Source organism: Narcine bancroftii, chromosome 6, assembly GCF_036971445.1.
Source record: "Narcine bancroftii isolate sNarBan1 chromosome 6, sNarBan1.hap1, whole genome shotgun sequence".
Taxonomy (NCBI): Eukaryota; Metazoa; Chordata; class Chondrichthyes; order Torpediniformes; family Narcinidae; genus Narcine; species Narcine bancroftii.
In genome coordinates this window covers 99,483,771-99,506,215 of record NC_091474.1, presented here as the reverse complement: position 1 = coordinate 99,506,215, position 22,445 = coordinate 99,483,771, and the positions used below count along the sequence as shown (strand labels likewise).

The window sequence follows — 22,445 nt, the reverse complement described above, 5'->3', positions numbered from 1 at the left end:
GGAGGAAAGCGAAGACCAAGTGGTTGACATAGGAAAGGGTGACAGAGGGAAGGTGGTGACGGTGGAAAGTGGGGGACAGAGGGAAGGTGGAGACGGAGGAAAGGGGGACATAGGAAAGGGTGACAGAGGGAAGGTGGTGACGATGGAAAGTGGGGGACAGAGGTAAGGGGAAGATGGAGGAAAGGGGGACAGAGGAAAGGGGACAGAGGGAAGGGGAGGGAGGTGGAGGTAAGTGGGACAAAGGGAAAGGGGTGATGGAGGAAAGGGGGACAGTGGGAAGGGTAGGAGCAAGAGTAAATGGGGACGGGTAGGGGAGGAAACAGGGCAAAGATAGAGGGAAGGAGGAGAAGGAGGAAAGGCGGACAGACGGAATGTGACAAAATGAGGAAAGTGGGGATGGAGGGAAAGGGGATACAGTGTTCAGGGGGACAAAGGGAAGGTGGGCAAGATGGATGAAATGTGGACAGAGGGGGGAGACTGAGGAAAGGGGGCACAGAGGGGGTGAGGGGGAGGAACTGGGGACAGTGGGGAGATGGAGGAAAGTGTGGACACGGGCGAGGTTGGAATGCAGAGACTGACAGAAGGGGTAAGATGTAGGAAAGGAGCAGAGAGAAGGGCGATACGGATGGAAAAAGGAACAGAGGGATGGGGTGTAGATGGAGCTAAGGGGGAGAGAGGAAATGGGAGATGGAGGAAATGGGGGACAAAGGGAAGATGGACAGATGGAAGGGGTCACAGAGTTAAGGAGGGAAAAAGTGAAGGCAGGTAATACGGAGGAAGTGGAGGTCAGGGGCAGAGACGGAGGAAAGGGCGGACACAGGGGGAGACGGTGGAAAGGGGAGACAGAAGGAATGCTGGAAACTGAGGAAAGGGGGGACAGAGAAACGTGGGGAGATGGAGGAAAGCGGAGACCGATGGAAGTGGTGACTTAGGAAAGGGAGACAGAGGGAAGGGGGTGATGGTGGAAAGAGGGTGATAGAAGGAATGGGATGGAGATGAGGAAAGGGGGACAGAGGGAAGGGGAAGATGGAGGAAAAGGGGACAGCGGGAAGGGGAGGAGATGGAGGAAATGGGGGAGAGAGTGTAGGGGTGGAGACAGGTCAAAGGGGATGGTGGGAAAGAGGAGGAGGAGGAAAGGAGGAGATAGGGAATTTTGGAGAATAAGGAAAGTGGGGACAGAGGGAAAGGGGCCACGGAGTTAAGGGAGGACAAAGGGAAGGTGGGCAAGATGGATGAAATGTGGACAGGGGGGAAAGAGGAAAGGGAGTACAGAGGGGGGAGGCGGAGGAACTGGGGACAGTGGGGAGATGGAGGAAAGCGGAGACCGAGGGAAGGGTGTCACTTGGGAAAAGGTGACAGAGGGAATGGGGAGTCGGTGGAAAGAGGGGGGCAGAGGGAATGGGAGGGAGATGGAGGAAAGGGGTCAGAGGTAAGGGGGAGATGGAGGAAATGGGGACGGAGGAAAGCAGGGAATGAGGAAAGTGGGGTCAGAGGGAAAGGGGGACACGGAGTTAAAAGGGTACAAATGGAAGGTGGGCAATATGGATGGAATGGGTGACAGTGGGGGAGACAGACGAAAGGGGGTTACAGAGGGGGGATACAGAGGAACTGGAGGACAGGGAGGAGACAGAGGAAAGGGCCGGCAGTGCCAGAGATGGTGGAAAGGGGAGACAGAGTGAATGCTGAAGACTGATGAAAGGGGGGACAGAGAAAAGTGGTGAGATGGAGGAAAGCGGAGACCGAGGAAAGTGGGTGACTTAGGAAAAGGTGACAGAGGGAAGGGGGTGACGGTGGAAAGTGGGGGACAGAGGGAAGGGTGAGACGGAGGAAAGGGGGACAGAGGGAAGGGGGAGATTGATGAAAGGCAGATACGGAGGAAAGGGGGACAGAGGAAAGGGGGCAGAGGGAAGGGGAGGGAGGTGGAGGTAAGTGGGACAAAGGGAAAGGGGAGATGGAGGAAAGGGGAACAGAGGGAAGGGGAAGAGACAGAGGAAATGGGGGACAGAGGGTAGGGGTGGAGACAGGGCAAAGGGGATGGAGGGAAGGAGGAGAAGGAGGAAAGGAGGACAGAGGGAATGTGAGAGAATGAGGGAAGTGCAGACGGAGGGAAAGGGGACACGGAGTTAAGCGGTGACAAAGGGAATGGTGGCAGGATGGATGAAATGTGGAGAGAGGGGGGAGACAGAGGAAAGGGGCTACAGAGGTGGTGAGTCAGAGGAACTGGGGACAGGGGGAGATGGAGGAAAGCGGAGACCGAGGGAAGGGGTCACTTGGGTAAAGGTGACAGAGGGAATGGGGAGTCGGCGGAAATAGGGGGGCAGAGGGAATGGGATGGAGATGGAGTAAATGGGTCAGAGGTAAGGGGGAGATGGAGGAAATGGGGACAGAGGAAAGGGGAGAATGAGGAAAGTGGGGTCAGAGGGAAAGGGGACAGGGAGTTAAAAGGGTACAAATGGAAAGTGGGCAATACGGATGAAATGGGTGACAGTCGGGGAGACAGAGGAAAGGGGGTTACAGAGGGGGGGATACAGAGGAACTGGGGGACAGGGAGGAGACACAGGATAGGGCCGGCAGTGGTGGAGACGGTGGAAAGGGGAGACAGAGTGAATGCTGGAGACTGACGAAAGGGGGGACAGAGAAAAGTGGGGAGATGGAGGAAAGCGGAGACCGAAGAAAGTGGGTGACTTAGGAAAAGGTGACGGAGGGAAGGGGGTGACGGAGGAAAGGGGAACAGAGGGAAGGGGAGGTGACAGAGGAATTGGGGGACAGAGGGTAGTCGAGGAGACAGGGCAAAGGGGATGGAGGGAAGGTGGAGAAGGAGGAAATGAGGACAGATGGAATTCTGGAGACTGAGGAAAGGGGGACAGAGAAAAGTGGGGAGATGGAGGAAAGCAGAGACCGAAGAAAGTGGATGACTTAGGAAAGGATGACAGAGGGAAGGGGGTGATGGTGGAAAGTGGGGGACAGAGGGAAGGGGGAGATGGAGGAGTGGGGGACAGAGGAAAGGGTGCAGAGAGAAGGGGAGGGAGGTGGATGTAATGGAACAAAGGGAAAGGGGAGATGGAGGAAAGGGGGACAGAGGGAAGGGGCAGAGACAGAGGAAATGGGGGACAGAGGGTACTGGAGGAGACAGGGCAAAGGGGATGGAGTGAAGGAGGAAAAGGAGGACAGAGGGAATGTCAGAGAACGAGGAAAGTGGGGTCAGAAGGAAAGGGGGACGCAGAGTTATAAGAGTACCAAGGGAAAGTGGGCAAGGCAGATGAAATGGGGGAAAGTGGTGGAGAGAGAGGAAAGGGGGTACAGAGGGGGGATACGGAGGGACTGGGGGACAGGGGGGAGACTCAGGGATGGGCTGACACTGGCGGAGATGGTGGAAAGGGGAGACAGAGTGAATGCTGGAGACTGACGAAATGGGGGACAGAGAAAAGTGATGAGATGGAGGAAAGCTGAGACCGATGGACTTGGGTGACTTAGGAAACGGTGACAGAGAGAATGGGAGGGAGATAGAGGAAAGGGGGACAGATGTAAGTGGGAGATGGAGGAAAGGGGGACAGAGGGAAGGGGAGGAGATGGAGGAAATGCAGGACAGAGTGTAGGGGAGGAGAGTGGTCAAAGGGAACGGAGGGAAGGAGGAGGAGGATGAAAGGAGGAGAGAGGGAATTTGGGAGAATGAGGAAAGTGGGGACAGAGGGAAGGGGAGAATGAGGAAACTGGGGTCAAAGGGGAAGGGGCTCACAGACTTAAAAGGGTACAAACGGAATGTGGCGAGATGGATGAAAGGGGGGACAGTGGGGGAGAGAGAGGAAAGGGGGTTACAGAGGGGGGATACAGAGGAACTGAGGGACAGGTGAGAGATGGAGGAAAGCGGAGACCGAGGGAATGGTGTGAATTGGGAAAATGTGAGAGAGGGAAGGGGGAGAGCTTGGAAAGAGGGGGACAGAGGTTAGAGGAGGGAGATGGAGGAAAGGGGGACAAAGGTCAAGGGGTGATGGAGGAAATGGGGACAGAGGGAAAGGTGGACACGGTCTTAATAGGGGACAAAGGGAAAATGGGCGAGATGAATGAAATTGGGGACAGAGGTGGAGACAGAGGAAAGGGGATTACAGAGTGGGGGAGATGGAGGAAATGCGGGACAGTAGGGAGATGGTGGATAGGGCAGGCACTGGGTTAGACGGTTGAAAGGGGAGACAGAGGGAATGCTGGAGACTGAGGAAAGGGGGGGAACAGAGAAAATTGGTGAGATGGAGGAAAGAGTAGTCCGAGGGAAGTGAGTGACTTAGGAAAGCGTGTCAGATGGAAGGGGGTGATGGTGTGAAGTGTGGCACGGAGGGAAGGAGAGGGAGATGGAGGCAAAGGGGAAGGAGGGAAGGAGGAGAAGGAGGAAAGGGGGACAGAGGGAAAGGAAAGAGATGGAGGAAATTGGGGACAGAGTGTAGGGGAGGGGACAGGTCAAAGGGGACGGAGGGAAAGAGGAGCCAGAGGAAAGGAGGAGGGAGGGAATTTGGGAGAATGAGGAAAGTGGGGACAGAGGGGACACGGAGTAAAGGTGAGACAAAAGGAAGGCGGGCAAGATGGATGAAATGGTGACAGCGGGGAGACAGAGGAAAGGGAGTACAGAGGGGGGAGGTGGAGGAACTGGGGACAGATGGGAGATGGAGGAAAGCAGAGACCGAAGGAAGGGGGTGACTTGGGAAAAGGTGACAGAGGGAAGGGGGAGACCTTGGAAAGAGGAGGACAGAGGGAAGGGGAGGGAGATGGTGGAAATGGGGACAGAGGGAAGGGGAGATTGAGGAAAGTGGGGTCAGAGGGAAAGGGGGACGCAGAGTTAAAAGGGTACAAAGGGAAGGTGGGCGAGACGGATGAAATGGGGGACAGTGCGGGAGACAGAGGAAAGGGGGTTACAGAGGGGGATACGGAGGAACTGGGGGACAGGGGGAGATGGAGGAAATGGCCAGCACTGTCGGAGACGGTGGAAAGGGGAGACAGAATGAATGCTGGAGACTGACGAAAGGGGTGACAGAGAAAAGTGGTGAGATCGAGGAAAGCGGAGACCAAGGGAAGTGGGTAACTTAGGAAAGGGTGACAGAGAGAAGGGGGTGATGGTAGAAAGTGGGGTAAGAGGGAAGGAGGAGATGGAGTAAAGTGGGACAGAGGAAAGGGGGAACAGAGTTGGTGAGGCGGAGGAACTGGGGACAGGTGGGAGACTCAAGGAAGTGCCGACACTGGCGGAGATGGTGGAAAGGGGAGACAGAGTGAATGCTGGAGACTGACGAAAGGGGGGACAGAGAAAAGTGGTGAGATGGAGGAAAGCGGAGACCGAGAGAAGTGGGTGACTTAGGAAAAGGTGACAAAAGGAAGGGGGTGACGGTGGAAATTGGGGGACAGAGGGAAGGGGGAGACGGAGGAAAGGGGGACAGAGGAAGGGGGGCAGAGGGAAGGGGAGGGAGGTGGAAGTAAGTGGGACAAAGGGAAATGGGAGATGGAGGAAAGGGGGACAGAGGGAAGGGGAGGAGACAGAGGAAATGGAGAACAGAGGGTAGAGGAGGTGACAGGGCAAAGGGGATGGAGGGAAGGAGGAGAAGGAGGAAAGGAGGACAGAGGCAATTCTGGAGACTGAGGAAAGGGGGGACAGAGAAAAGTGGGGAGATGGAGGAAAGCAGAGACCGATGGAAGTGGGTGACTTAGGAAGGTAACAGAGGGAAGTGGGTGATGGTGGAAAGTGGGGGAGAGAGGGAAGGGGAGAGACAGAGGATATGGGTGTCAGAGCGTAGCGGAGGAGACATAGCAAAGGGGGTGGACGGAAGGAGGTGAAGGAGAAAAGGAGGACAGAGGGAATGTGAGAGAATGAGGGAAGTGGGGACAGAGGGAAAGGGGATACGGAGTTAAGGGGGACAAAGGGAAGGCGGGCAAGATAGATGAAATGTGGAGAGAGGGGGGAGACAGAGGAAAAGGGCTACAGAGGGGGTGAGTCAGAGGAACTGGGGACAGGGGGAGATGGAGGAAAGTGTGGTCACGGGGGAGACAGTGCAATGGAGGGACAGACGGAAAGCATGAGATGGAGGAAAGGGAGTAGAGTGAAGAGGGATATGGATGGAAAGGGGAACAGAGGGAAGGGGTGTCGATGGAGATAAGGCGGACAGAGGAAGTGGGGGATGGAGGAAGGGAAGACAGAGGGAAGAGGGAAAGATGGAAGGGGACATGGACATAAGGGGTGACAAAGTGAAGGCGGGTAATACAGAGGAAATGGAGGTCAGGAGCAGAGGAAAGGGGGGAACAGAGAAAATTGGTGAGATGGAGGAAAGAGTAGTCCGAGGGAAGTGAGTGACTTAGGAAAGCGTGTCAGATGGAAGGGGGTGATGGTGTAAAGTGTGGCCCGGAGGGAAGGAGAGGGAGATGGAGGCAAAGGGGACGGAGTGAAGGAGGAGAAGGTGGAAAGGGAGACAGAGGGAAAGGAAAGAGATGGAGGAAATTGGGGACAGAGTGTAGGGGAGGAGACAGGTCAAATGAGACGGATGGAAAGAGGAGGCAGAGGAAAGGAGGAGAGAGAGAATTTGGCAGAATGAGGAAAGTGGGGACAGAGGGGACACAGAGTAAATGTTAGACAAAGGGAAGGCGGGCAAGATGGATGAAATGGTGACAGCCGGGAGTCAGAGGAAAGGGAGTACAGAGGGGGGATGTGGAGGAACTGGGGACAGTGGGGAGATGGAGGAAAGCGGAGACTGATGGAAGGGGGTGACTTGGGAAAAGATGACAGAGGGAAGGGGGAGACCTTGGAAAGAGGGGGACAGAGGGAAGGGGTGGGAGATGGAGGAAAGGGGTCAGAGGTAAGGGGGAGATGGAGGAAATGGGGACAGAGGGAAGGGCAGAATGAGGAAAGTGGGGTCAGAGGGAAAGGGGGATGCAGAGTTAAAAGGGTACAAAGGGAAGGTGGGCGAGACGGATGCAATGGGGGACAGTGGGGGAGACAGAGGAAAGGGGGTTACAGAGGGGGGGATATGGAGGAAATGGGGGACATGGGGAGATGGAGGAAATGGCCAGCACTGTCGGAGACGGTGAAAAGGGGAGACAGAGTGAATGCTGGAGACTGACGAAAGGGGTGACATAGAAAAGTGGTGAGATGGAGGAAAGCGGAGACCAAGGGAAGTGGGTGACTTAGGAAACGGTGACAGAGAGAAGGGGGTGATGGTAGAAAGTGGGGGACAGAGGAAAGGAGGAGACGGAGTAAAGGGGGATAGAGGAAAGGGGGGACAGAGGGTAGGGGAGGAGTCAGGGCAAAGGGGATGGAGGGAAGGAGGAGAAGTTGGAAAGGAGGACAGAGGGAATGTGAGAGAATGAGGAAAGTGGGAACAGAGGGAAAGGGGACACGGAGTTCAGGGGGGACAAAGTGAAGTCGGGCAAGATGGATGAAATGTGGACAGAGGGTGGAGACAAAGGAAAGGGGGTACAGAGTTAGTGAGGCGGAGGAACTGGGGACAGGGGGAGATGGAGGAATGTGTGGACAGGGGTGAGACGGTGGAATGGAGGGACAGACAGAAGGGCTGAGATGGAGGAAAGGGAGCAGAGCAAAGAGGGATATGGATGGCAAGGGGAACAGAGGGAAGGGTTATAGATGGAGATAAGGGGAACAGAGGAAATGGGAGACGGAGGAAATTGGGGTCAGAGGGAAGAGGGACAGATGGAAGGGGACACGGAGTTAAGGAGGGACAACGCGAAGGCGCGTAATACGGAGGAAGTGAAGGTCAGGGGCAGAGACGGAGGAAAGGGCGGACACGGGGGAGACGGTGAAATTGGGGACAGAGCGAAGGGATCAAGACAGAGAAAAGGGGTGAGAGAGGGAATGGGGAGATGGATGAAAGGGGGGACAGAGGGAAGGGGGAAGAGAGAGGAAAGTTGGGAGATAGAGGAAAGCAGAGACTGAGGGAAGTGGATGACTTAGGAAAGGGTGACAGAGGGAAGGGGGTGATGGTGGAAATTGGGGGACAGAGGGAAAATGGGAGATGGGGGAAAGGGGGACAGAGGAAAGGGGCAGAGGGAAGGGGAGGGAGGTGGAGGCAAGTGGGATAAAGGGAAAGGCGAGATGGAGGAAAGGGGGACATAGGGAAGGGGAGGAGACAGAGGAAATGGGGGACAGAGGGTACGGGAGGAGACAGGGCAAAGGGGATGGAGGGAAGTAAGAAAGGAGATCAGAGGGAATGTGAGTGAATGAGGAAAGTGGGGACTGAGGGAAAGAGGACACGGAGTTCAGGGGGGACAAAGGGACAAAGTGAAGCAGGGTAATACGGAGGAAGTGGAGGTCAGGGGTAGAGATGGAGGAAAGGGCGGACACGGGGGAGACGGTGGAATTGGGGGACAGTGGGAAGGGATCAAGACAGAGAAAAGGGGTGAGAGAGGGAAGGGGGAGATGGATGAAAGGGGGGACAGAGGGAAGGGGAAGAGACGGAGAAAAGTGTGGAGATGGAGGAAAGCAGAGATCGTGGGAAGTGGATGACTTAGGAAATGGTGACAGAAGGAAGGGGGTGACGGTGGAAAGGGGAGACAGAGGGAATGCTGGAGACTGAGGATAGGGGGACAGAGAAAAGTGGGGAGATGGAGGAAAGGTGATACCGATGGAAGTTGGAGACTTAAGGAAACGGAGACAGAGGGAAGGGGGAGATGGAGGAAATGGGGGCAGAGGGAAGGGGAGGAGATGGAGGAAAGGAGGGACAGAGAGAAGGAGGAGATGGAGGAAAGTGGGGTCAGAGGGAAAGGGGGACACGGACTTAATAGGGGACAAAGGGAAAGTGGGCGAGATGAATGAGATTGGGGACAGAGGTGGAGACAGAGGAAAAGGGATTACAGAGTGGGGGAGATGGAGGAACTGCAGTACAGTGGGGAGATGGTGGTAAGGGCAGGCACTGGATTAGACGGTTGAAAGGGGAGATAGATGGAATGCTGGAGACTGAGGAAAGTGGGGAACAGAGAAAAGTGGTGAGATGGAGGAAAGAGTAGTCCGAGGGAAGTGGGTGACTTAGGAAAGGGTGACAGATGGAAGAGGGTGATGGTGTAAAGTGGTGTAAAGGAGAGGGAGATGGAGGCAAAGGGGATGGAGGGAAGGAGGAGAAGGAGGAAAGGGGGCAGAGGGAAGGGGAGGATACGGAGGAACTGGGGGACAGGGAGAGACAGAGGAAATGGCCAGCACTGTCGGAGATGGTGGAAAGGGGAAACAGAGTGAATGCTGGAGACTGACGAAAGGGGGAACAGAGAAAAGTGGTGAGAAAGAGGAATGCGGAGACCAAGGGAAGTGGGTGACTGAGGAAAGGGTGACAGAGAGAAGGGGGTGATGGTTGAAAGTGGGGGACAGAGCGAAAGGCGAGATGGAGGAAAGGGGGACAGAGGAAAGGGGGACAGAGGGTAGGGGAGGAGACAGGGCAAAGGGGATGGAGGGAAGGAGGAGAAGGAGGAAAGGAGGACAGAGGGAATGTGAGAGTTTGAGGAAAGTGGGGACAGGTAAGGGGGAGATGGAGGAAATGGGGACAGAGGGAAGGGAAGAATGAGGAAAGTGGGGTCAGAGGGAAAGGGGGACGTGGAGATAAAAGGGTACAAAGGGAATGTGGGCAAGACGGATGAAATGGGGGAGACAGAGGAAAGGGGGTTACAAAGGGGGGATACGGAGGAACAGGGGGACAGGGGGGATACGGAGGAAAGGTCCGGCACTGGTCGACACGGTTGAAAGGGGAGACAGAGTGAATGCTGGAGACTGACGAAAGGGGGACAGAGAAAAGTGGTGAGATGGAGGAAAGCGAAGACCAAGTGGTTGACATAGGAAAGGGTGACAGAGGGAAGGTGGTGACGGTGGAAAGTGGGGGACAGAGGGAAGGTGGAGACGGAGGAAAGGGGGACATAGGAAAGGGTGACAGAGGGAAGGTGGTGACGATGGAAAGTGGGGGACAGAGGTAAGGGGAAGATGGAGGAAAGGGGGACAGAGGAAAGGGGACAGAGGGAAGGGGAGGGAGGTGGAGGTAAGTGGGACAAAGGGAAAGGGGTGATGGAGGAAAGGGGGACAGTGGGAAGGGTAGGAGCAAGAGTAAATGGGGACGGGTAGGGGAGGAAACAGGGCAAAGATAGAGGGAAGGAGGAGAAGGAGGAAAGGCGGACAGACGGAATGTGACAAAATGAGGAAAGTGGGGATGGAGGGAAAGGGGATACAGTGTTCAGGGGGACAAAGGGAAGGTGGGCAAGATGGATGAAATGTGGACAGAGGGGGGAGACTGAGGAAAGGGGGCACAGAGGGGGTGAGGGGGAGGAACTGGGGACAGTGGGGAGATGGAGGAAAGTGTGGACACGGGCGAGGTTGGAATGCAGAGACTGACAGAAGGGGTAAGATGTAGGAAAGGAGCAGAGAGAAGGGCGATACGGATGGAAAAAGGAACAGAGGGATGGGGTGTAGATGGAGCTAAGGGGGAGAGAGGAAATGGGAGATGGAGGAAATGGGGGACAAAGGGAAGATGGACAGATGGAAGGGGTCACAGAGTTAAGGAGGGAAAAAGTGAAGGCAGGTAATACGGAGGAAGTGGAGGTCAGGGGCAGAGACGGAGGAAAGGGCGGACACAGGGGGAGACGGTGGAAAGGGGAGACAGAAGGAATGCTGGAAACTGAGGAAAGGGGGGACAGAGAAACGTGGGGAGATGGAGGAAAGCGGAGACCGATGGAAGTGGTGACTTAGGAAAGGGAGACAGAGGGAAGGGGGTGATGGTGGAAAGAGGGTGATAGAAGGAATGGGATGGAGATGAGGAAAGGGGGACAGAGGGAAGGGGAAGATGGAGGAAAAGGGGACAGCGGGAAGGGGAGGAGATGGAGGAAATGGGGGAGAGAGTGTAGGGGTGGAGACAGGTCAAAGGGGATGGTGGGAAAGAGGAGGAGGAGGAAAGGAGGAGATAGGGAATTTTGGAGAATAAGGAAAGTGGGGACAGAGGGAAAGGGGCCACGGAGTTAAGGGAGGACAAAGGGAAGGTGGGCAAGATGGATGAAATGTGGACAGGGGGGAAAGAGGAAAGGGAGTACAGAGGGGGGAGGCGGAGGAACTGGGGACAGTGGGGAGATGGAGGAAAGCGGAGACCGAGGGAAGGGTGTCACTTGGGAAAAGGTGACAGAGGGAATGGGGAGTCGGTGGAAAGAGGGGGGCAGAGGGAATGGGAGGGAGATGGAGGAAAGGGGTCAGAGGTAAGGGGGAGATGGAGGAAATGGGGACGGAGGAAAGCAGGGAATGAGGAAAGTGGGGTCAGAGGGAAAGGGGGACACGGAGTTAAAAGGGTACAAATGGAAGGTGGGCAATATGGATGGAATGGGTGACAGTGGGGGAGACAGACGAAAGGGGGTTACAGAGGGGGGATACAGAGGAACTGGAGGACAGGGAGGAGACAGAGGAAAGGGCCGGCAGTGCCAGAGATGGTGGAAAGGGGAGACAGAGTGAATGCTGAAGACTGATGAAAGGGGGGACAGAGAAAAGTGGTGAGATGGAGGAAAGCGGAGACCGAGGAAAGTGGGTGACTTAGGAAAAGGTGACAGAGGGAAGGGGGTGACGGTGGAAAGTGGGGGACAGAGGGAAGGGTGAGACGGAGGAAAGGGGGACAGAGGGAAGGGGGAGATTGATGAAAGGCAGATACGGAGGAAAGGGGGACAGAGGAAAGGGGGCAGAGGGAAGGGGAGGGAGGTGGAGGTAAGTGGGACAAAGGGAAAGGGGAGATGGAGGAAAGGGGAACAGAGGGAAGGGGAAGAGACAGAGGAAATGGGGGACAGAGGGTAGGGGTGGAGACAGGGCAAAGGGGATGGAGGGAAGGAGGAGAAGGAGGAAAGGAGGACAGAGGGAATGTGAGAGAATGAGGGAAGTGCAGACGGAGGGAAAGGGGACACGGAGTTAAGCGGTGACAAAGGGAATGGTGGCAGGATGGATGAAATGTGGAGAGAGGGGGGAGACAGAGGAAAGGGGCTACAGAGGTGGTGAGTCAGAGGAACTGGGGACAGGGGGAGATGGAGGAAAGCGGAGACCGAGGGAAGGGGTCACTTGGGTAAAGGTGACAGAGGGAATGGGGAGTCGGCGGAAATAGGGGGGCAGAGGGAATGGGATGGAGATGGAGTAAATGGGTCAGAGGTAAGGGGGAGATGGAGGAAATGGGGACAGAGGAAAGGGGAGAATGAGGAAAGTGGGGTCAGAGGGAAAGGGGACAGGGAGTTAAAAGGGTACAAATGGAAAGTGGGCAATACGGATGAAATGGGTGACAGTCGGGGAGACAGAGGAAAGGGGGTTACAGAGGGGGGGATACAGAGGAACTGGGGGACAGGGAGGAGACACAGGATAGGGCCGGCAGTGGTGGAGACGGTGGAAAGGGGAGACAGAGTGAATGCTGGAGACTGACGAAAGGGGGGACAGAGAAAAGTGGGGAGATGGAGGAAAGCGGAGACCGAAGAAAGTGGGTGACTTAGGAAAAGGTGACGGAGGGAAGGGGGTGACGGAGGAAAGGGGAACAGAGGGAAGGGGAGGTGACAGAGGAATTGGGGGACAGAGGGTAGTCGAGGAGACAGGGCAAAGGGGATGGAGGGAAGGTGGAGAAGGAGGAAATGAGGACAGATGGAATTCTGGAGACTGAGGAAAGGGGGACAGAGAAAAGTGGGGAGATGGAGGAAAGCAGAGACCGAAGAAAGTGGATGACTTAGGAAAGGATGACAGAGGGAAGGGGGTGATGGTGGAAAGTGGGGGACAGAGGGAAGGGGGAGATGGAGGAGTGGGGGACAGAGGAAAGGGTGCAGAGAGAAGGGGAGGGAGGTGGATGTAATGGAACAAAGGGAAAGGGGAGATGGAGGAAAGGGGGACAGAGGGAAGGGGCAGAGACAGAGGAAATGGGGGACAGAGGGTACTGGAGGAGACAGGGCAAAGGGGATGGAGTGAAGGAGGAAAAGGAGGACAGAGGGAATGTCAGAGAACGAGGAAAGTGGGGTCAGAAGGAAAGGGGGACGCAGAGTTATAAGAGTACCAAGGGAAAGTGGGCAAGGCAGATGAAATGGGGGAAAGTGGTGGAGAGAGAGGAAAGGGGGTACAGAGGGGGGATACGGAGGGACTGGGGGACAGGGGGGAGACTCAGGGATGGGCTGACACTGGCGGAGATGGTGGAAAGGGGAGACAGAGTGAATGCTGGAGACTGACGAAATGGGGGACAGAGAAAAGTGATGAGATGGAGGAAAGCTGAGACCGATGGACTTGGGTGACTTAGGAAACGGTGACAGAGAGAATGGGAGGGAGATAGAGGAAAGGGGGACAGATGTAAGTGGGAGATGGAGGAAAGGGGGACAGAGGGAAGGGGAGGAGATGGAGGAAATGCAGGACAGAGTGTAGGGGAGGAGAGTGGTCAAAGGGAACGGAGGGAAGGAGGAGGAGGATGAAAGGAGGAGAGAGGGAATTTGGGAGAATGAGGAAAGTGGGGACAGAGGGAAGGGGAGAATGAGGAAACTGGGGTCAAAGGGGAAGGGGCTCACAGACTTAAAAGGGTACAAACGGAATGTGGCGAGACGGATGAAAGGGGGGACAGTGGGGGAGAGAGAGGAAAGGGGGTTACAGAGGGGGGATACAGAGGAACTGAGGGACAGGTGAGAGATGGAGGAAAGCGGAGACCGAGGGAATGGTGTGAATTGGGAAAATGTGAGAGAGGGAAGGGGGAGAGCTTGGAAAGAGGGGGACAGAGGTTAGAGGAGGGAGATGGAGGAAAGGGGGACAAAGGTCAAGGGGTGATGGAGGAAATGGGGACAGAGGGAAAGGTGGACACGGTCTTAATAGGGGACAAAGGGAAAATGGGCGAGATGAATGAAATTGGGGACAGAGGTGGAGACAGAGGAAAGGGGATTACAGAGTGGGGGAGATGGAGGAAATGCGGGACAGTAGGGAGATGGTGGATAGGGCAGGCACTGGGTTAGACGGTTGAAAGGGGAGACAGAGGGAATGCTGGAGACTGAGGAAAGGGGGGGAACAGAGAAAATTGGTGAGATGGAGGAAAGAGTAGTCCGAGGGAAGTGAGTGACTTAGGAAAGCGTGTCAGATGGAAGGGGGTGATGGTGTGAAGTGTGGCACGGAGGGAAGGAGAGGGAGATGGAGGCAAAGGGGAAGGAGGGAAGGAGGAGAAGGAGGAAAGGGGGACAGAGGGAAAGGAAAGAGATGGAGGAAATTGGGGACAGAGTGTAGGGGAGGGGACAGGTCAAAGGGGACGGAGGGAAAGAGGAGCCAGAGGAAAGGAGGAGGGAGGGAATTTGGGAGAATGAGGAAAGTGGGGACAGAGGGGACACGGAGTAAAGGTGAGACAAAAGGAAGGCGGGCAAGATGGATGAAATGGTGACAGCGGGGAGACAGAGGAAAGGGAGTACAGAGGGGGGAGGTGGAGGAACTGGGGACAGATGGGAGATGGAGGAAAGCAGAGACCGAAGGAAGGGGGTGACTTGGGAAAAGGTGACAGAGGGAAGGGGGAGACCTTGGAAAGAGGAGGACAGAGGGAAGGGGAGGGAGATGGTGGAAATGGGGACAGAGGGAAGGGGAGATTGAGGAAAGTGGGGTCAGAGGGAAAGGGGGACGCAGAGTTAAAAGGGTACAAAGGGAAGGTGGGCGAGACGGATGAAATGGGGGACAGTGCGGGAGACAGAGGAAAGGGGGTTACAGAGGGGGATACGGAGGAACTGGGGGACAGGGGGAGATGGAGGAAATGGCCAGCACTGTCGGAGACGGTGGAAAGGGGAGACAGAATGAATGCTGGAGACTGACGAAAGGGGTGACAGAGAAAAGTGGTGAGATCGAGGAAAGCGGAGACCAAGGGAAGTGGGTAACTTAGGAAAGGGTGACAGAGAGAAGGGGGTGATGGTAGAAAGTGGGGTAAGAGGGAAGGAGGAGATGGAGTAAAGTGGGACAGAGGAAAGGGGGAACAGAGTTGGTGAGGCGGAGGAACTGGGGACAGGTGGGAGACTCAAGGAAGTGCCGACACTGGCGGAGATGGTGGAAAGGGGAGACAGAGTGAATGCTGGAGACTGACGAAAGGGGGGACAGAGAAAAGTGGTGAGATGGAGGAAAGCGGAGACCGAGAGAAGTGGGTGACTTAGGAAAAGGTGACAAAAGGAAGGGGGTGACGGTGGAAATTGGGGGACAGAGGGAAGGGGGAGACGGAGGAAAGGGGGACAGAGGAAGGGGGGCAGAGGGAAGGGGAGGGAGGTGGAAGTAAGTGGGACAAAGGGAAATGGGAGATGGAGGAAAGGGGGACAGAGGGAAGGGGAGGAGACAGAGGAAATGGAGAACAGAGGGTAGAGGAGGTGACAGGGCAAAGGGGATGGAGGGAAGGAGGAGAAGGAGGAAAGGAGGACAGAGGCAATTCTGGAGACTGAGGAAAGGGGGGACAGAGAAAAGTGGGGAGATGGAGGAAAGCAGAGACCGATGGAAGTGGGTGACTTAGGAAGGTAACAGAGGGAAGTGGGTGATGGTGGAAAGTGGGGGAGAGAGGGAAGGGGAGAGACAGAGGATATGGGTGTCAGAGCGTAGCGGAGGAGACATAGCAAAGGGGGTGGACGGAAGGAGGTGAAGGAGAAAAGGAGGACAGAGGGAATGTGAGAGAATGAGGGAAGTGGGGACAGAGGGAAAGGGGATACGGAGTTAAGGGGGACAAAGGGAAGGCGGGCAAGATAGATGAAATGTGGAGAGAGGGGGGAGACAGAGGAAAAGGGCTACAGAGGGGGTGAGTCAGAGGAACTGGGGACAGGGGGAGATGGAGGAAAGTGTGGTCACGGGGGAGACAGTGCAATGGAGGGACAGACGGAAAGCATGAGATGGAGGAAAGGGAGTAGAGTGAAGAGGGATATGGATGGAAAGGGGAACAGAGGGAAGGGGTGTCGATGGAGATAAGGCGGACAGAGGAAGTGGGGGACGGAGGAAGGGAAGACAGAGGGAAGAGGGAAAGATGGAAGGGGACATGGACATAAGGGGTGACAAAGTGAAGGCGGGTAATACAGAGGAAATGGAGGTCAGGAGCAGAGGAAAGGGGGGAACAGAGAAAATTGGTGAGATGGAGGAAAGAGTAGTCCGAGGGAAGTGAGTGACTTAGGAAAGCGTGTCAGATGGAAGGGGGTGATGGTGTAAAGTGTGGCCCGGAGGGAAGGAGAGGGAGATGGAGGCAAAGGGGACGGAGTGAAGGAGGAGAAGGTGGAAAGGGAGACAGAGGGAAAGGAAAGAGATGGAGGAAATTGGGGACAGAGTGTAGGGGAGGAGACAGGTCAAATGAGACGGATGGAAAGAGGAGGCAGAGGAAAGGAGGAGAGAGAGAATTTGGCAGAATGAGGAAAGTGGGGACAGAGGGGACACAGAGTAAATGTTAGACAAAGGGAAGGCGGGCAAGATGGATGAAATGGTGACAGCCGGGAGTCAGAGGAAAGGGAGTACAGAGGGGGGATGTGGAGGAACTGGGGACAGTGGGGAGATGGAGGAAAGCGGAGACTGATGGAAGGGGGTGACTTGGGAAAAGATGACAGAGGGAAGGGGGAGACCTTGGAAAGAGGGGGACAGAGGGAAGGGGTGGGAGATGGAGGAAAGGGGTCAGAGGTAAGGGGGAGATGGAGGAAATGGGGACAGAGGGAAGGGCAGAATGAGGAAAGTGGGGTCAGAGGGAAAGGGGGATGCAGAGTTAAAAGGGTACAAAGGGAAGGTGGGCGAGACGGATGCAATGGGGGACAGTGGGGGAGACAGAGGAAAGGGGGTTACAGAGGGGGGGATATGGAGGAAATGGGGGACATGGGGAGATGGAGGAAATGGCCAGCACTGTCGGAGACGGTGAAAAGGGGAGACAGAGTGAATGCTGGAGACTGACGAAAGGGGTGACATAGAAAAGTGGTGAGATGGAGGAAAGCGGAGACCAAGGGAAGTGGGTGACTTAGGAAACGGTGACAGAGAGAAGGGGGTGATGGTAGAAAGTGGGGGACAGAGGAAAGGAGGAGACGGAGTAAAGGGGGATAGAGGAAAGGGGGGACAGAGGGTAGGGGAGGAGTCAGGGCAAAGGGGATGGAGGGAAGGAGGAGAAGTTGGAAAGGAGGACAGAGGGAATGTGAGAGAATGAGGAAAGTGGGAACAGAGGGAAAGGGGACACGGAGTTCAGGGGGGACAAAGTGAAGTCGGGCAAGATGGATGAAATGTGGACAGAGGGTGGAGACAAAGGAAAGGGGGTACAGAGTTAGTGAGGCGGAGGAACTGGGGACAGGGGGAGATGGAGGAATGTGTGGACACGGGTGAGACGGTGGAATGGAGGGACAGACAGAAGGTCTGAGATGGAGGAAAGGGAGCAGAGCAAAGAGGGATATGGATGGCAAGGGGAACAGAGGACAGGGCTGTAGACGGAGATAAGGGGAACAGAGGAAATTGGAGACGAAGGAAATGGAGGTCAGAAGCAAGAGGGACAGATGGAAGGGGACACGGAGTTAAGGAGGGACAAAGTGAAGGCGCTTAATACGGAGGAAGTGAAGGTCGGGGCAGAGACGGAGGAAAGGGCGGACTCGGGGGAGACAGTGAAATTGGGGGACAGAGCAAAGGGATCGAGACAGAGAAAAGGGGTGAGAGAGGGAAGGGGGAGATGGATAAAAGGGGGGACAGAGGGAAGGGGGAAGAGATGGAGGAAAGTTGGGAGATGGAGAAAAGCAGAGACCGAGGGAAGTGGATGACAGGAAAGGGTGACAGGGTGAAGGGCGTGATGGTGGAAATTGGGGGACAGAGGGAAAATGGGAGATGGGGGAAAGGGGGACAGAGGATAGGGGGCAGAGGGAAGGGAGGGTGGTGAAGGTAAGTGGGATAAAGGGAAAGGGGAGATGGAGGAAAGGGGGACATAGGGAAGGGGAGGAGACAGAGGAAATGGGAACAGAGGGAAGGGGAGGAGACAGGTCAAAGGGGATGGAGGGAAGGAGGAGAAGTAAGAAAGAAGATCAGAGGGAATGTGAGTGAATGAGGAAAGTGGGGACTGAGGGAAAGGGGACACGGAGTTCAGGGGGGACAAAGGACAAAATGAAGGTGGGTAATATGGAGGAAGTGGAGGTCAGGGATAGAGACGGAGGAAAGGGCGGACATGGGGAAGACGGTGGAATTGGGGGACAGAGGGAAGGGATCGAGACAGAGAAAAGGGGTGAGAGAGGGAAGGGGGAGATGGATGAAAGGGGGACAGAGGGAAGAGGGAAGAGACGGTGGAAAGTAGGGGATGGAGGAAAGCAGAGATCGAGGGAAGTGGATGACTTAGGAAAGGGTGATAGAAGGAAGAGGGTGACGGTGGAAAGGGGAGACAGAGGGAATGTTGGAGACTGAGGATAAGGGGGACAAAGAAAAGTGGGGAGATGGAGGAAAGCGGATACCGATGGAAGTTGGTGACTTAGGAAAGGGAGACAGAGGGAAGGGGTGACGATGGAAAGAGGGGGACAGAAGGAATGGGATGGAGATGGAGGAAAGGGAGACAGAGGGAAGGGGGAGATGGAGGAAATGGGGGCAGAGGGAAGGGGAGGAGATGGAGGAAAGGAGGGACAGACGGAAGTTGGCGACGGAGGAAAGTGGGGACAGAGAGAAGGGGAGAATGAGGAAAGTGGGGTCAGACGGAAAGGGGACACGGATTTAATAGGGGACAAAGGGAAAGTGGGCGAGATGAATGAGATTGGGGACAGAGGTGGAAACAGAGGAAAGGAGATTACAGAGTGGGGGAGATGGAGGAACTGCGGGACAGTGGGGAGATGGTGGAAAGGGCAGACACTGCATTAGGTGGTTGAAAGGGGAGATAGATGGAATGCTGGAGACTGAGGAAAGGGGGTAACAGAGAAAATTGGTGAGATGGAGGAAAGAGTAGTCCGAGGGAAGTGGGTGACTTAGGAAAGGGTGACAGATGGAAGGGGGTGATGGTGTAAAATTGGGCACGGAGGGAAGTAGAGGGAGATGGAGGCAAAGGGGACGGAGGGAAGGAGGAGAAGGAGGAAAGGGGACAGAGGGAAGGGGAGGAGATGGAGGAAATGGGGGACAGAGGGTAGGGGAGGTGACAGGTCAAAGGGGACAGAGGGAAAGAGGGGTCCAGAAGGAATGGGATGGAGATGGAGGAAAGGGAGAATGAGGAAAGTGGGGACAGAGGGAAAGGGGACACGGAGCTAAGGGGGGACAAATGGAAGGCGGGCAAGATGGATGAAATGTGGAGAGAGGGGAAGACAGAGGAATGGGACTACAGAGGGGGGAGGTGGAGGAACTGGGTCGGGGGGAGTGGGAGGAAAGCGAAGACCGAAGTGACTTGGGAAAAGGTGACAGAGGGAAGGGGGAGACTTTGGAAAGAGGGGGACAGAGGGAAGGGGAGGGAGATGGAGGAAATGGGTCAGAGGTAAGTGGGAGATGGTGGAAATGGGGACAGAGGGAAGGGGAGAATGAGGAAAGTGGCGTCAGAGGGAAAGGGGGGACGTGGTGTTAAATGGGTACAAAGGGAAGGTGGGAGAGATGGATGAAATGGGGGACCGTGGGGGAGATAGAGGAAATGGGGTTACAGAGGGGGCTATGGAGGAAGTGGAGGTCAGGGGCAGAGACGGAGGAAAGGGCAGACACAGGGGGAGACGGTGGAAAGGGGAGACAGAGGGAATGCTGGAGACTGAGGAAAGGGGGGACAGAGAAACGTGGGGAGATGGATGAAAGCGGAGACAGATGGGTGACTTAGGAAAGGGAGACAGAGGGAAGAGGGTGATGGTGGAAAGAGGGTGACAGAAGGAATGGGATGGAGATGGAGGAAAGGGGGACAGGGGGAAGGGGAAGATGGAGGAAAGGGGGACAGAGGGAAGAGGAGGAGATGGACGAAATGGGGGACAGAGGGTAGGGGTGGAGACAGGTCAAAGGGGATGGTGGGAAGGAGGAGGAGGAGGAAAGGAGGAGAGAGGGAATTTGGAAGAATGAGGAAAGTGGGGACAGAGGGAAAGGGGCTACGGAGTTAAGGGGGGACAAAGGGAAGGTGGGCAAGATGGATGAAATGTGGTCGGGGGGTAGAGGAAAAGTAGTACAGAGGGGGGAGGTGGAGGAACTGGGTCAGGGGGGAGAGGGAGGAAAGCGAAGACCGAAGTGACTTGGGAAAAGGTGACAGAGGGAAGGGGGTGATGGTGGAAAGTGGAGGACAAGGGAAGGGGGAGATGGAGGAGAGGGAGACAGAGGAAAGGGGGCAGAGAGAAGGGGAGGGAGGTTGATGCAAGTTGAACAAAGGGAAAGGGGAGATGGAGGAAAGGGGGACAGAGGGAAGGTGAGGAGACAGCGGAAATGGGGGACAGAGGGTATTCGAGGAGAAAGGGCAAAGGGGATGGAGGGAAGGTGGAGAAGGAGGAAATGAGGACAGAGGGAATTCTGGAGACTGAGGAAAGGGGGGACAGAGAAAAGTGGGGAGATGGAGGAAAGCAGAGACCGAAGAAAGTGGGTGTCTTAGGAAAGGGAGACAGAGGGAAGGGGGTGATGGTGGAAAGTGGGGGACAGAGGGAAGGGGAGATGGAGGAGTGGGGGACAGAGGAAAGGGGGCAGAGAGAAGGGGAGGGAGGTGGATGTAAGTGGAACAAAGGGAAAGGGGAGATGGAGGAAAGGGGGACAGGGGGAAGGGGCGGAGACAGAGGAAATGGGGGACAGAGGGTACTAGAGGAGACAGGGCAAAGGGGAAGGTGTGATGGAGGAAAAGGAGGACAGAGGGATTGTCAGAGAACGAGGAAAGTGGGGTCAGAGGGAAAGGGGCTCACAGACTTAAAAGGATACAAAGGGAATGTGGGCAAGGCAGATGAAATGGGGGACAGTGGGGGAGAGAGAGGAAAGGGGGTACAGAGGGGGGATACGGAGGAACTGGGGGACAGGGGGGAGACTCAGGGATGGGCCGACAATGGTGGAAAGGGGAGACAGAGTGAATGCTGGAGACTGACGACATTGGAGACAGAGAAAAGTAATGAGATGGAGGAAAGCGGAGACCGATGGAAGTGGGTGACTTAGGAAAGGATGACAGAGGGAATGGGAGGGAGATGGAGGAAAGGGGGACAGATGGAAGTGGGAGATGGACGAAAGGGGGACAGAGGGAAGGGGAGGAGATGGAGGAAATGCGGGACTGAGGGTAGGGGAGGAGAGTGGTCAAAGGGAACAGAGGGAAGGAGGAGGATGAAAGGAGGAGAGAGGGAATTTGGGAGAATGAGGAAAGTGGGGACAGAGGGAAGGTGAGAATGAGGAAAGTGGGTTCAGAGGGAAAGGGGCTCACAGACTTAAAAGGAAATGGGGGACAGTGGGGGAGACAGAGGAAAGGGGGTTACAGAGGGGGGGATACGGAGGAAATGGCGGACAGGGGGAGATGGAGAAAATGGCCAGCACTGTCGGATACGGTGAAAAGGGGAGACAGAGTGAATGCTGGAGACTGACGAAAGGGGGGACAGAGAAAAGTGGGGAGATGGAGGAAAGCGGAGACCGAAGAAAGTGAGTGACTTAGGAAAAGGTGACGGAGGGTGACGGTGGAAAGTGGGGGACAGGGGGAAGGGGGAGATGGAGGAGTGGGGGACAGAGGAAAGGGGGCAGAAAGAAGGGGAGGGAGGTGGATGTAAGTGGAACAAAGGGAAAGGGGAGATGGAGGAAAGCGGAGATCGAGAGAAGTGGGTGACTTAGGAAACGGTGACAGAGGGAAGGTGGTGACGGTTCAAAATGGGGGACAGAGGGAAGAGGGAGATGGAGGAAATGGAGACAGAGGAAGTGGACAGAGCGAAGGGGAGGGAGGTAGAGGTAAGTGGGACAAAGGGAAAGGGAGATGGAGGAAAGGGGGACAGAGGGAAGAGGAGGAGACAGAGGAAATGGCGGACAGAGGGAAGGGGAGGAGACAGGGCAAAGGGGATGGAGGGAAGGAGGAGAAGGAGGAAATGAGGACAGAGGAAATTCTGGAGACTGAGGAAAAGGGGGACAGAGAAAAGTGGGGAGATGGAGGAAAGCAGAGACCGAAGAAAGTGGGTGACTTAGGAAAGGATGACAGAGGGAAGGGGTTGATGGTGGAAAGTGGTGGACAGAGGGAAGGGGGAGATGGAGGAAAGCAGAGACCGAAGAAAGTGGGTGACTTAGCAAAGGATGACATAGGGAAGGGGTTGATGGTGGAAAGTGGGGGACAGAGGGAAGGGGGAGATGGAGTAGTGGGGGACAGAGGAAAGTGGGCAGAGAGAAGGGGAGGGAGGTGGATGTAAGTGGAACAAAGGGAAAGGGGAGATGGAGGAAAGGGGCACGGAGGGAAGGAGGCGGAGACAGAGGAAATGGGGGACAGAGGGTACTGGAGGACACAGGGCAAAAGGGAAGGAGTGAAGGTGGAAAAGGAGGACAGAGGGAATGTCAGAGAACGAGGAAAGTGGGGTCAGAGGGAAAGGGGGACGCAGAGTTATAAGAGTACCAAAGGAAGGTGGGCAAGGCGGAT

The 22,445-nt window shown here is 55.7% G+C and overlaps 1 protein-coding gene across 1 annotated transcript; it reads left to right on the top strand.

The window, feature by feature from the left end:
• The first annotated feature begins 21,840 nt into the window (after positions 1-21,840).
• On the top strand, positions 21,841-22,221 carry LOC138737338 (uncharacterized). Its single transcript, XM_069888093.1, has one exon. It carries the CDS (start codon positions 21,841-21,843, stop codon positions 22,219-22,221), a length of 381 nt encoding a protein of 126 aa, XP_069744194.1.
• The last annotated feature ends 224 nt before the right edge of the window (positions 22,222-22,445 follow it).

What these genes read in the sequence shown, in the direction of transcription:
- LOC138737338 (XM_069888093.1), top strand. Translation starts at nt 21,841, where the DNA reads ATGGCGGACAGAGGGAAGGGGAGGAGACAGGGCAAAGGGGATGGAGGG.